The sequence below is a fragment of the Lipophrys pholis genome, assembly GCF_963383615.2.
Source record: "Lipophrys pholis genome assembly, chromosome: 1".
Lineage (NCBI taxonomy): Eukaryota > Metazoa > Chordata > Actinopteri > Blenniiformes > Blenniidae > Lipophrys > Lipophrys pholis.
Window position 1 is genome coordinate 17,965,055 of NC_137635.1, and position 14,429 is coordinate 17,979,483.

Here is a 14,429-nt window from a genome sequence, read left to right on the forward strand (position 1 = left end):
GTTAACGTTGATGGATTTCTTAAAACTAACATGTTAAGAAAAGTTAAGATATTTAGTCGTGCTCATCAACTACAGTGTTTGCAGTATGCACCAGGCAGTACATGGCCTCCACACAATCCCTTAGCCCCGGAAGTCCTCCGTCAAGGTTCTACGCGCGTTGTCGTCCATTTTTTCAGCGGCGTGCAAAGCATTGTGGACGATATTGCAATCAGATTTTTTGCCATGCCCGTGGAAGGTGTGTGATGTTCGCTCTTGAATTTAACAGCACTTCTATAATAAAGTGTCTCTAAAGATTGCCTTGTGCACATGGCCGACGTCAAGACGCAAAGCACTCTGGGAAATACAGTCAAAACAACACGCATTTCATAGTATCTGTCCGAGATGTGGCTTAAGCTTTGAGTTCCCACAATGCCTTGCCGTTCAGTGCAAGGGAAACACCGTTGATGACGACGCATGAGCAATCGCTATTCACTTCACCCACATCTGGATCACATGTGGACTTTCTTAAGGTTTGATGACGCAATGAGGCGCAAACATTTATGTTTTAGCTCCGACCGACTTTTGACTTTATTTTCTGATGAGGCGCTTTCGTGCTCAAAACAGAATCACCAGGTTGATCTTCTTTCCTACGCAGAGAAGTCACTTCCTGCTTCAATCGGCTGTGTGGAAGCCGGAGGGACTTGAAGGAGAATCCAAACTGTCCCGACTGTGTCCTGCAGAGCCTGATTGTCATTGTCTGTTTTCCCTCAGTGTGTGTGTGTGTGTGTGTGTGTGTGTGTGTGTGTGTGTGTGTGTGTGTGTGTGTGTGTGTGTGTGTGTGTGTGTGTGTGTGTGTGTGTCTACTAGTTTGTTTAGAAAAAACTGGAGGACGGCCCATCTCCCAGTCACTGCACACTCAGGGAGAGAGAGAGAGAAAGAGAGAGAGACAGAGAGAGACAGAGAGACAGAGAGAGAGAGGGCCTTGTTACACTCCTCCTCAGGGATTTGCTTCTCCCCAGGGGGGCCGAGGGAACGGACCTGCTGCCCACACTGCTGAATGAGAGGCAGGAAGAAAGAGAGGGTGAATGAAAGGACGGGGATAAAACCAGTGAGGAGCCAGGAGCGGGGCTGGGGTTTTTTTTTTTTTTTTTTTTTTGCTTTCTTAGAGTTTTGACGGCTGGCATCGAGCATGCCTCACTGGCAGGTCGTGTCCGCCGCCGCTGCCGCCGCCGCCGCCGCCACCGCTACCTGCGTACTGATCCGGGACTGTGAGGAGCCGCTGCTTCAGGCTGCAGCTGCAGGCCGCGGCTCGCCCAGACATGGGGCCGGTCTGCTGCAAGCCGGACAGACTGAAGAAACAACATCTCCAAGGTAACGGGAAACAGATGCTGGAGATTTTTTTTTACAAGTGCAGAGAAGAAGCTGAGGTGGAGCGTCTGAGACTGCTGGAAACGCCAGATTTATTGCATGTTTAGAACAAACTCTTATTTATGGCTTCTTTTTTTTTTTTTTTTTTCTCTCTCCCCCCGCGGGGGGATGAAGGTTACTGTGTTTTCAAACCTCAGCAAGACACAGAAAGGGAGGCTTTATGTGCAGAGGCTGGTTGGGTACTTTCCCAACTATTTCTGTAAAGTGTTTGAATGGGCAAGCTGTTTGCAGAAAAGTGTAACATTTTGGATATTTAGGAAAACGTTCTTTTTTGACACCTCTTATGTCCTCGTATTCATGTCAAAATAATCTCAAGAGCCACACTTTAAATCAAGGAGTTTGATGCATTTCCATTATATATTCAACTTAACCAGTAATGGAATTGTAGCTGGTAACATTCTGGCCTTTCTAAATGTGAAAAAAATAAAAATGTTTTTGCACTTTCACATTAGTCTACCACTCAAAGACATCCTACTGTGGCAAATTACTTCTTTTTTTTTTTTTTTTTTTTTTTTAACTGAAGGATTATTTAATTGTGTTTAGGCGGAGAAACTTCTAAAACATCAAAAATTATAAAAAAAAAAAAAAAAAAAAAACACCCCAACAAACATTATTAATTTGGCTTTTGTTTGTTTTGTCCCAGGAAAATTAACAGAACGTTTATTTCAGTGATTTTTTTTCTTTTTCCTCTAAACTAAGGTAAGACATATCGTAAAGCCTTCGACTCAGTAAAACTGTGGGCCACTGATTGGACTCCAGTGTTTGAGTAGCACAAAATAAAATGCGTGTTCATTTTTCTAATTTCTTCTTTTATTTCAAATATCATAGTAATAGAAAACAGGAGGAGCAGATCATTACAGGCAGCTGGAATGAACCTTCCTGCGGGTTAATGTTTGACGGCCCCGACCCCGGAACCGTGGTTCTCACAGTCAGATATGGAACCCATTTGAATGTGTCCGAAGAAAAAAGATTTGCAGACCTCCGTCTACATTCCATTTCTTTGGAAGGCTTCTGCCTTCGGATGTTGGTGAGAGTGGGCGGGTCCGACAGCGTTTGGCCTCGCTGTAATCTTGTGGGGGTGGTTTTGGGCGAGGTGGTCTTGACTACAACGCCACTTTTATGTGACAAGAAAGAACAAAAGTCGATGTCTTCTTTGTAAAAGTTGACAAACTGAAAAAGCTGGCAACCTGCCCATTGCTTTGCCTTTGAGAGATTGGTCTTATCCGCCCGTGTTGAAAGTCTTGACAAATCAGAGGTCAGAAAGGGGCAATAGAAAGTCTGGAAACCAACCAGTCCTACCTCAGAAACTGGATCTCACACAGTGATCGTAAAATAAGATCTTATAATTGACTTTATGTCGTATCAGATGGGAGAATCTGTGCTGTAATTTAAGTTCTGCCCTCTGTGTTTACAAGTCTCCTTCTCATACAGGGAGAAATAAGCAGCTTAGAGGTCATTTAAAAAGTTAATTCCCCGACTACTTCACGAACTCAACAGTCGGATTATATATAAAAGCCTCAGGGCCTCTCGACAGGCAAACTTGTGCTGCATTCGGCCGAACCTCCTTCATAGTTTGACTCCTAATACTTGTTTTAAGGAAGCGGCTTTGGAAATGCCTGTGAGCTTCCTCGGAGGAGGAGACAACTCACTAAGCTGAGAATAAAGATGCAATGCAAAGGCAACAATCAATGGAAACTGCATCCAAGTGCAAAAGAAGTCCAACTATTTTCACTTTAACCTCAGTTGAGTTGGTTTGTAACAGAATGCAGCGTTACAAAGAGCTTTTTGTCATGTAGACGTCGATATGCTGTCATGTTGAATGAGTGGGGAATTCCATATTTGACAGTGTTGAGATCCTTTGCTTAAGGAAAACAATACTGTTGCCACAACTTATACATGTTATATACCACATTCTTCGACTTGAGGGTGTAGGGGTTCCATTTACACTTGCGGCAAAATCAGCATCACTGAGACCGCTGATAAATAAACCGTTTTGTCCCTTTAAACATTTCTGTCTGGTCTCTGGACTGGAATATTGGTCCTTCCAGTGATATTTCTGCTTTCACCGTGGACTTGCTCACTTTTGGTTTCCTGTCTCCTCACTATGTTTTCTGAAGTACCTATATTGGCCACAAGAGGTCTAGTTTAGACCGAGCAGGTGGGAATGAATTACAGTTAGTAGAGCTTAGCATGATTACATCGTTCATTAATCCGAGAAAGACGCGTTCAGATGCTAATAATGTTGCTGGCAACTAGTTTCTCTGCAAAACTTAACAAAAGTTTTAATTAGGACTAAAACAAAGGAAAGACAGCATTATGTGTGTTAATCACAATGTCCAACAACAACATCAAATGTTTTACCGCCGCTGGAAGTTAGCGTTTAGCGTCACGCTCAACATTCTTCCTTGGAGGCTTTCATTGAGATTATCAAAGTTTCGTAGAAGCTTGTAGGATCGTTGTCGTTGATCAGCTGTGCTGCCGTCTCAGACCGGGCTGAAAAAACTTCATTGGCTGATTTTAAATTAGCGTGGCTAGCTAGCAGCGCTAGCGTGCGTGAGATGAATATTCTCACGATTCGTCCTGGTTTAGTGAGACGATGTGTCCTCATTTCGTACACCTCCGTTTTCTTGGGTACTGCTGTTTCAACAGCTCTATAGCGCCGACTACTGGCCGGCAGTAGAATTACAGCTGAACAGCGTCCTGTACGCGAATAAAACACCGACCGACAAATAAAGATGTGCAACCATTTAAACACGCATTCTGTTCAGATTTGCTGATGTTGTTATTAGTCTACTTGAAGCTACTAGTTTCCCGGTCTTGAGTACCACGGCTCTACTCTTTCACTCGTCTCGGCAGCTGCAGCATGTTTGCCATAAGCAGTCAGTACCTTTGGGGCAGTTTGAGTGAAAAAAAACCCTCAAACGTGTTCCGACGTGTTCCGACGTTCCGACGAGTGAAACCGTGCCGGCTGCAGTTCAAACAGGGACGCCGGCAGGAAACCGACTCTTCTTCTCCGCTTCTTATCTCCGTACGAGCGGCCCCCCGTGAGCCGTGTGACATTTTACCCGCCCAGAGGGGCATTCCTTCAGGGGGTATCTTCAGCGGCAGCAGACGCTCGAAGCGCTCAGACTCGAGGCTGAAATGTCAAAACTCTGTCGGAGGGAGTAACATCGAATCCATCGATTGAGAGGAAAAAGTCCTTATATCAGGTCCTCAGTCCCTTCTTGGGTCTTTAAATTGTCTGTGTGTGTGTGTGTGTGTGTGTGTGTGTGTGTGCGTGTGTGTGTGTGTGTGTGTGTGTCTTATCAAGGTGGGATTCACTGAAGTATTGTAAGTTTTCCCCGTGCACATCTTTTTTCGTCGCCCTCTTGACTTGAGATCCGTTTTTTTCGCTCGGCTCGTGGTTTGTAAGTCCTCAGCTCGGAGCTCATGTGAGGACGGGCCGCCGTGTGTTGTCCATCATGACGGTGTGAGTTTGAAAAGGAGGGTGACAGTGACACTCGGCTTTTTGGCAGCCGCTGTTTCTATTTGGTTTCCCCCTCGCAGCCCAATGACTGTGACAACAGTGACTGTGACTCAAACGATTCAACTGTGACCACAAGCGCTTCTGGAGAAGAAGAAAAGTAAAAATGATCGTATATTTATTGGTTTGCTGTGAAGAAATCGTTTTTTAAATCACGCCGGATTCAAAGTCTGCCATTATGAAATGCGGAAAGCGAGACGGTTCATTCACAAAAAGCTGCTTTTGATCCCACAATCAGCTCCAACAACACTCACACACACCAGTTTGACGGCACTGTGGCGCCATCTGGTGGTGAAGCACACATGTAACAAGCGGATGTTCCCTGATTTTCCTCCTCTTTTATTTTATTTTTTTTACATTGATTAGAATATTCATTCTTTGTGTGAATTCAAAAGCTTTTAAGGGAAAAGATAAATGTTCAGCATGTGAATCAATCTGTTTTTCTCGAGCAGTTTTCATACAAAATAAGTTCAAAGCAATTCAAAGCAGTGAACTATGTGTTCCTTTAAATAGAAGTCTTTCTTGTCAGTTTTTAATCAATTTTTGTTACTCTCGCAATTTGATCTCACTGAGCCTTATTTTTAAGTCAAAGCAACAGGAGTCCTTTTTAAAGGTGCGTCTCGATACCGTCAACAGAGCAGAAATACGACAAAGGCATTTAACAGCGCTCAGCTGCTCGAGCTTAATCTTTTCTTTGTTGGCCTCCGCAGGCGGCACCGGGGAGAAGGACCGGGCGCCCGTCAGCCATGAGTCCTTCCTGCTCATGGCCAACTCCCAGACTGACATGGACGACTGGGTCAAGGCCATCCGGCGGGTCATCTGGGCGCCGTTCGGAGGAGGTAAAACCAAAGCCGGGGAGCTGAAACATGACCACCACTTTTATGAAGCGCAGACGGATCCTCAGCCCGGATGCTCGTAAATCACATTCGGACCGCCGACAAATTAAGACCTCACACAATTCTGGGACGCGATGAGCGAAATAGGTCCCCCCCCACCCCCCAACCCCCCCACCCCGGGACAAAAGCCGTTATTTCCTTTCATTACCTTGGTGGCCTTGCAGGCGCCAGAGGTCTCGCACAATATTTGAAACCAGATCTTCCCTCTGAAACGGGAAGAGACCACCGGGCGCACATCAACCGTCACCAGCACCTACTGTGTCTGGTTTCCTCAGGGTGCTGGTGATTCTCACCCTCTGGGTGAAGGGGGGGGGGGGGGGGGGGGGGGTTATTCTTGGTGAACCTGAACACAGCTCCTGAGGAAACCATCTTTTATTATCACCTTTACATACGAGGATTTTCCCCCGTCTGGTTGATAAAAGCGCCGGTCAAGCTCTCTGTGTAAAGTACTGGTGAAATAAAAGGCTCGTGTAAATAATTATTAAAATCAATAGTTGTTTTTTTTTACATTTGAGGTTGTATAGAAAAGTATAAATGTTCCCAAAAAGGATTAAATGTGCACTGTAAAACCAGAACTTGCAAAGTGAATCAAGTGAATTTTCTAAAACTAATGAAAAAGAAAAAACTAATCTTGTTTCTGTGAACATAAATATGTTGAACCACGACCAGGTTTTTCTTACTTTTCTTCAGTTTTGTACTATAAGCTAATATTTACTCTTCATATGCACTAACCCAACCCAAATGATTTTTCTTTTTTTTTTTTTAAATGTTTCAGAAAAGCGCAAGACCTTTTAGACGATGTTTTAAGGGTTCATTCTATTCCACTCTTTTTAAAGACACAAGTGAAAAAACTTGTGGAGTTATGTGCTTTTTAATTTACCGTACAATTTGTGAATTACAGAGGATCTCAGAAAATGCTTCATCCTATTCAGTACTACTTTCCTACGTTGTACTTTGTAGCAACACATGCTGCTAGATATTCTCCAAATGTGTCTCTCAGTCACTTGTTTTTAGTTAGAAGAACAAATCTCAAAGCAAGAAGACATTACTGATAATTGAATGTTTACTTGTCCAAAAGGGGGATTAAACCACAATGATGATGAACGTCTCACTACCTAAAGTTACTGTATAGTCACCTTTTCACTGTATTTACTTTTTTGTTTTCTGCCTCAGGTACCAAAGTACTGAAACGGCCACAATCTCCTTCATAGGAAAGTTGTTGTTTTTGACTCCATCTTCTGTGAAACTTGTGGGCGAATCTTTTGCGTGTCTCCTCCTCTGTGATCGCGGAGCGAGTGGAGGCGACGCGTGGCCAGAAATAAAAGCCGGAGCAGCTGAACGGCAACGTGTTGGGTTACAAAGGAGCTGGACGTTAACGCGGGGATAAAATGCAGAACGATATAGAGTGTGACGTCACTGCTCTGATTATAACTCTTTTTCTTTCCCATTAATTCCATTGACAAATGCAACTGCTCATAATATTGATGCTATTTGTCATTTTACTGAAATTTTCAGACTAAAAGCAACTTTTCATGGGAGTTTTATGAAGGATTGTTAGTAGATTTTTAAAAAAAAAATTTCTAACAATACGAAAGCTGCAGAAGTCGCAATGTAGTTACATCATTAAGATATGAATCCATGACTTCCTGTTTGATTTTTTTTTTTTTTTTTAAGTAGTCCTTCCAAAATCAAAGAATTAAATGTAATTCATAAGGGTTCATATAAAGTACACGAGTATCCACCCTGACACACACGGTATTGGACAATTGGAGTAATGTGCTATGATACTACGACCACCATCAAGTAGGATGAAGATGCTTCTAAGAAGGCGCGTGTATCATTAAGTTTACAACGGGAGTACCTGTACTGCGTGTTTTTCCTATTGACTCCCGCCGGATTGGAGGTGGAGTCATGTTCCTTTATTATTTACTTTACAAAGAACCCGCCCCCACACCTCCACCCCTGCTGAGACGAGGAGCTCGACGCCCCCGGCGGTGGTGGTGGAGGTCCCGAGGTCTACCCGGTAACCTCCTTCTGTCCGGCTCGTATTTCCAGCCTCCCTCTCCGATTCACAGCCTCGCAGGTGTCCGCCTCCCGGGTCCCGGTCCAGAATAGAAACTGTCGCCAAGTTAAAGGCGGGTCGTTAACAGTCCCAGCCGGTTGACCCCCCCTCGCATTTTCCACCCGGAGTTTGTTAATGTGGGATGAAGTGCGGCAGCGTTCGGTCCGATGCCTGAACCGGAGTGGATAAACCTGGTGAAATGCGGCTTGGGGCTGTACGGGAGACGCTCTGTGCTGCTGTGCAGCTCCTGTTCCATCAAATACCAGGACGACTTCCGGCTGTCCGCCGGCTGCGACTGCTGCAGCCGTGCTCCAGGTACCGACTGACAAGTCGTCCGCCAGAGAGCCGGGTTCAAGTCTGAGGAAGAGTCAGGCTGAGATCAGCATTTTGGTCCCAAAAGAAAACTAATGTCACCACGATTTGAAAGCATTTTACCATGGATTACAATGGATTTCTGTTTTTGTTTGTTCATTCGGAATGTTTTTTTTTTTATTGATGTTATATTTTTTACACCATTTTGACCTTCTCGACGCCATCACTTTGACTAAAACATTTTCAAATCCGTTTATTTGAATTGTTTGGTCTGGTGAAGAAGCTGCTTTTCGCCCCCTTGTGGTAGAAATCATTTCGCGGCAGGTCGTGGTTGAGCTTTTCAGGGCGTCATTCGTGACCATGGGAAGACCATCGGAGGGACACCCGATCACTGCCATTCCTGTTTTGGTGCTGACTCGTCGTACTGTCGTCTCAGTGTTGCCACATTCCCGTCACGTTCTCTGTTTTTTCCTTCAGAGTGCAAAAGAAAAAGTCGGTGAATCCGCCATCAAGTCATGAAACTTCCATCTGCCCTCAGGGATATTCGGCCAGCGTCTGGAGGACACGGTGCAGTATGAGAAGAAGTTCGGCCCCCGGCTGGCGCCCCTGCTGGTGGAGCAGTGCGTGGACTTCATCAGGGAGAGGGGTCTGGACGAGGAGGGGCTCTTTCGGATGCCGGGTCAGGCCAACCTGGTCAAAGAGCTGCAGGAAGCCTTCGACTGTGGAGACAAGCCTCTGTTCGACAGGTGAGAGGCGGGAGGGAGCGTGAGGGAGAGCTGAAGACTGATTCTACCATTGTCTTTCGCCTGCAGCAACACAGACGTCCACACGGTGGCGTCCTTGCTGAAGTTGTACCTGCGAGAGCTTCCTGAGCCGGTCATCCCCTTCTCCAAATATGAAGACTTTCTAACCTGTGCACAGCTTTTGGCCAAAGACGAGGAAGAGGTTGGTGCAGAGCTTCTTCGTCTTTCTTTTTTCTTTTTTTTTTGGAATCTTTTACCGTTTGTGTTGCAGTTATTGTACGAGCGTCACCCGTGCTTTTAATTTGTCGCCTATCAGGGAGTCCAGGAGCTCGGAAAGCAAGTCAGCACTCTACCTCTGCCCAACTACAACCTCCTCAAGTACATATGCAGGTAAATCCACGAGGCCGACAAGCATCACCGATCACACATTTTTCAGTGTTTCAAAATATTTAGATTGCGCCTATGTCGACTGTTTCTTCGCCAGTTTGAATCCTTGTTGTTGGTTTTTTTTTATTCAATTTTATTAACTTTTTCTAGATTTCTTGATGAAGTACAGTCTCACTGTAACGAGAACAAGATGAGCGTCCAGAATCTCGCCACAGTGTTCGGACCAAATATCCTTCGACCCAAGATGGAGGACCCGGTCACTATAATGGAAGGTAGGGAGCAAATTCAATACTGTAAAGTTTGGGTAGAGAATGAATCACGACGTAGGAATTAGCACCTTTAAGACACATTGGAACTTTAAGATTTGGATCCTGTAGTGATTTCCATGTTTCTATTGGAGCCAATGTATTTAATAGTATTGGCGAATATCTTGTTTTTCAGGAACATCTCTGGTGCAGCATCTGATGACAGTCCTCATTAGGGAACACAACCGTTTGTACTCAGGGAGGGACCAGGAGGCTCCCGCTCCGCCCCAGACTGAGCCCCCCGCCCAGGGGCATCAGCTCCAGCACCGCAGCCTGGGGGCCTGGATCTCCGAGGAGGACCTCCAGAACTGTCCCGTCTCCAACCCCGACCACGAGCTGCACAGCAGCGCCTCGTCCCTGGACGCCAAACTGTGCGCGGCCGTCACTCCCACCCAGACCCCCAACCCCAACCCAGGACCAAAACTGGGGTCTCCGTCAGGGAAAGGAGAGACGGTGGTGAGCCCAAGTAAACAGAGCAAGGCCATACCCTCCTGGAAATACTCGTTCAAAAGCTCCTCGGCGCCGCGTTCCCAGCCGCAAGCGAAGCAGAGCGGCAGCGGCAGCTCTGGGGCCGATACGACCAGCGTGTCCTCGGGTGGTGGTGGAGGTGGTGGTGGAGGTGGAGGTGGCGGTGGAAGCAGTGGAAACTGGCTCATGAACGGTTTGTCCTCCTTGAGAGGACACAGGCGAACGTCTTCCGGCGAGCGCTCCACCCGGGACCGCGACTCCACCGGCTCCTCGCAGAGACTCTCCACCTACGACAACGTCACGTCCTCCTCCAGCATGGGCAGCGTGCCGAGTGTGTCCAGCACGCCGTGGTCCACATCCTCCTGCGAAATCTCCGTGCCCGACTCCGGGAGCGAGCTCCACCCGAACTGCGGCGGCGGGCCGGAGGTCAGCGAGAAGGGAGAGTGGATGGAAGGCCAGAGGGAGAGCGACAGAGGACGAGACGGCGGGCGGACGACGGAGCCCAGCTCGGAGCAGGACAGCTGCGAAGCCATGGAGCTGTGCAGCAGCAGCGCGGCCTGCAGCGAGAACGGAAACATGGCCGCCGCCGCGGCCGGGGTGCCGTCCATCATCATGACCGAAGACGGAGACGAAACGAGCCCAACGCTGAGCAGTCTGGTGGAGGGACTGAAGGACGAGCTGAAGAAGCAGAAGACCACATATGAAGGCAGGATCCAAAAGTAGGTCCCTGTAGCAAAGTCTGGCAGTTTCAATAGGACACATCCATCCATCCATCCATCCATCCATCCACACACACTCTTAGTCTCTTTGTGTTTGTTCTGAAATGGACATGTGACGTGTCCAGAGAGTACCAAGTCTTCACCCATGATTCTGCTCAGACATTCATTTAATGTCCCTCGAGTGACACAATCATTTTCAGGCGGATCTTTCGCCTGACAGATTCTTTAAGCGCGGAGTCACGTGACATGAGCCTGTTTGTTTGTGCTGTGCTGCCTCCCCGCAGACTGGAGGAGTCCAGCGCCGCGCTGTGTGCTCACATGGAGCGTCTGGAGCAAGCGATGGAGCAGGAGCGGAAGAAGCAGCGCATGTTGGAGATCAAGCTCCGGAACTCGGAGCGGGCGCGGGAAGACGCCGAGAACCGCAACCGTCTTCTGGAGAAGGAGATGGAGGATTTCTTCTCCACACTGGGGGACCTGGCTCTCGGGGCGAGGACTAGCGACATTTGATGCGCGGCCTCTTGTCCGCGTGGGACCAATACTGTGGCTGTTTGTTTAGTTTTTTTTTTCAAATTGTGTTTCTGGGTTTCGTTTTTTTGTTTTTTTTTAGGGCTCACGTCCTTATTGGTGCATCGGGAAGTCGCTTTAAACAGAAGACCAAGAGAGAAAACAAAACATGAAGGAAGCCTATTTGTGCACATTTAAGACAAACTTGAAGGTAACAGAGATATGGAAATGAGAGAAAAATCTTTCGAATCTGACCGCGCGGTCTTCTGGGGATGGTCTCCTTACGCATGCTGGAAGACTGAACCTGTGGAAGTTTGCGGTCCCTGGGAGGAGTCCGGGGTTTGTCTGGTGAAGGCGGCAATTGAAACAGTTCAGGTTTGTGAACGGAGAGACTTCACAGAGACACTCGCTGAATAGAGTTCGTGCTGAAACTCAGATTCCTTTGAAAGTTCGACGTTTGAAAGCAGACCACTAACTGGTATAAAGCAATAGCTTGACATTTTGGGAGAATCTGCCCTGAATTGCTTTTTTTTTGCCAAGTGTGAGACGAGACGTTTGGACATCAAATCAGGATTAGAGACGGAGGTTTTGAAATTAAATGCTGCCAAATGAAAAGACAGAAATATGTTGTTACATACAGTTCCTGAAGTTCGCTGGCTAACAAATACGCGTAATTCAACTGTCAGCCATTAGATGGTGTAGTGAGTCAAGGTAGTGTCTCTTTTCAAAAAAGACGGTTGAAGAAAAGGAGGATGAAGAGAAAGCAGCAGATGGTTATGTGGGACAAGGGAGACATCCTGCCTATAGAAACGGAAGCAAAACAAGATTTACAAAAACTGTTGCGATCCAACTGTGGAGATTGAAAAAAGTTATCATTGATGCCGAAATGAGCATTTTTTGATTCGTAAGATAACGTCTGCTAATGACAACCAGGCAAAAATTGTTCCTAAGTAGCTCATAGTACGACATTTAAAAAAAAATATCAACTTTGTCTTAACACAAAACATGAAAATTGTATGGTGGCAGTTATCTTGAAGGAACTTTTCGTACATACTTTCATAAGTGTGGGTGGATTTGTGACGAAAAAAAGGTATGTTATGTATTTTCTCTCTGAAACATTAAAAACAAACTTGAATATTCACCATGTAACAAAACCAATATATCACAAGCTAACCAAGGAATGAGTCTTGTAATACCAGGTTGTACCACAAGATGGTGCAGTGAGCCACTCCTAAGAAGACTCAGTGGGATCACAGTCAGAGGGGTTGTGGCACTACTTAAATCTTCCATACAATAAATAAACTAGTGGTTAACAAACCGGAAGCGACGGGACAATTCAACAGACTGAATGCTAATTTGACTCACTACTGCCGCCTAATGGATGAACCTGGGATTATGTATTAGACTGACAAGCAGCAGATTTTATGCTCTCAATAAAAAAAAATAAAAAAAAACAGCAGGAAAGCAAATCAATTCAAATTTTTTCAAAATGTCAAGTAGTTTTTCTTAAACTGGATCGGAAGCTCATGATGCGCTTTTTTTTTTATCTGTGCAAGGCACTGACGGTGCTAATTTTCTACAGCGAGACGTCACAACTTGTGCAAAAGAAAGCATTTGTGCAGCTCGTAGCCACTCACTGAGTAGTGTGTCGTCGTTTTGGTGAACCGACTCTGAACTCCGGTGGTAGCGCTAGCAGAGGCTCCTTCCCATTGCATTTCTCCAGCTTCGCAAGAACGCAGCCGCCATTTCTTTTTTAGAATTGTTCCCAGACGAATCAGGAACGTTACCAGATGGGACTCGTGCCACAGCTGCCTATGAACTCTGCCCTCAGCCTCTTCCAGTGCCTCTCCGTGGTTTTCTCGGTCCTTCGGACGGCGAATACCTCGAGTCTTTACGTCCCTCACTGATGTCAGCATACCTTTAACTAACTCTTCTGCCAAGCATACAGGACAAAAAAAAAAAACGCAAAGCCGGACCGCCTCCGCTGTTGGCTTCCTCACCGATCGGAGCGTCCCGCCTGGAAGCCATGTTGATTTTGGCACATGAAGCTGAACACTGCCCTCAAAGAAACAATGGAGTTTCCTGGTTTGTGCCTTCAGGGAAGCGTTTTTGAAAATAGGGGGAAAAAAAGAATAAAAAAAAAAAAAGAAGTGTTGCTTGCTTGTCCAAGAGATGTAGTGCATATATTCGCCCATAGTCCAATCGGTGACTTTTTTAATCATCTATTTTCTCCTTCCTGATACGGTACAAACTGCTGATGAATCCCTAGAAGGTGCCAATTATTGTGAAAGTGACTCGTGAATGGAATGGAAGTGTTGCATTAAGAATGTATCCCTGTAAGTGAATGTAATGTGTTGTTGACGAAACCAGCCGGAGTTTCATTTCCGCCTCGACCGACTCCCACCGAGGAAATCTGGTCGCCAGCTCATTCCAACGCCCCGGGCGCACGCGGGGAAATGACCGAACGATCGCCAATCAGAAGCCACGCGGGTCAAGCGTCGATTCCTCGAAGGGCTTGACGAGTGTTGGCCGGCGGAACGCGGGACTATTGTGTTGTTTTGCACAGGTGTACAAGGTAACTGGATCTCTCCGGAACAGCGGTGTCGAACTTGTCAAGCGGTCAAAGAATTTTGCCTCGATTGGCCCGAATAGGTCGAATGACCGCACGATAACCAATAAGCCAACAGGATTTTTACAAAAACGTTCTTAATGCGCCTCAAATCTTATTGAATTTTAAATCAATCAGAAACAGGAGCTGCTTTCATGAAGGAATTGAGTTTGTGTATTTGTCGGCCATTTTGGCCCCCTGGACCGGACGTTTGACACCTCTGCTTCACGCTCGTATAACTTCGCTTTGCAAACTTCTCAGTAACTTACTTTTGTCAAAAAAAATGATTCGATTTAGTAGCGTTACCCCGAAGTTCCGGCCTGGACCCTCCGATGGACCAGTATTGGGCCCCAGCTCCACATGTTGGACACCTCTGGTCCAGAAGAACAAGACTGCCGCCTCTTTTCATTCCCCCTGTGGACGCCTCACGGCGAAGACTAAATGTTTGTTGTTGCTCCGCTGGTGCTTATTTATTTTGGATCGCTACTATTGTAA

At 46.3% G+C, this 14,429-nt stretch overlaps 1 protein-coding gene across 2 annotated transcripts in view; it reads left to right on the top strand.

The window, feature by feature from the left end:
* arhgap22b (Rho GTPase activating protein 22b) overlaps positions 1 to 13,449 on the top strand; it is a 29,986-nt gene extending 16,537 nt beyond the window's left edge. Inside the window, exons 1-8 of one of the 2 annotated variants that reach the window (XM_080472834.1) lie at positions 882 to 1,350; positions 5,641 to 5,769; positions 8,739 to 8,946; positions 9,013 to 9,145; positions 9,260 to 9,333; positions 9,481 to 9,602; positions 9,772 to 10,822; positions 11,107 to 13,449. In XM_080472834.1, coding sequence (XP_080328960.1) covers positions 1,299 to 1,350; positions 5,641 to 5,769; positions 8,739 to 8,946; positions 9,013 to 9,145; positions 9,260 to 9,333; positions 9,481 to 9,602; positions 9,772 to 10,822; positions 11,107 to 11,329 — 1,992 coding nt within the window. In that variant the 5' untranslated portion in view covers positions 882 to 1,298 and the 3' untranslated portion in view covers positions 11,330 to 13,449. Of the gene's footprint in view, positions 1 to 881; positions 1,351 to 5,640; positions 5,770 to 8,738; positions 8,947 to 9,012; positions 9,146 to 9,259; positions 9,334 to 9,480; positions 9,603 to 9,771; positions 10,823 to 11,106 lie in introns of those variants that run through there. The other variant, XM_080472835.1, reaches the window with a different exon arrangement.
* Positions 13,450 to 14,429: the final 980 nt, after the last annotated feature.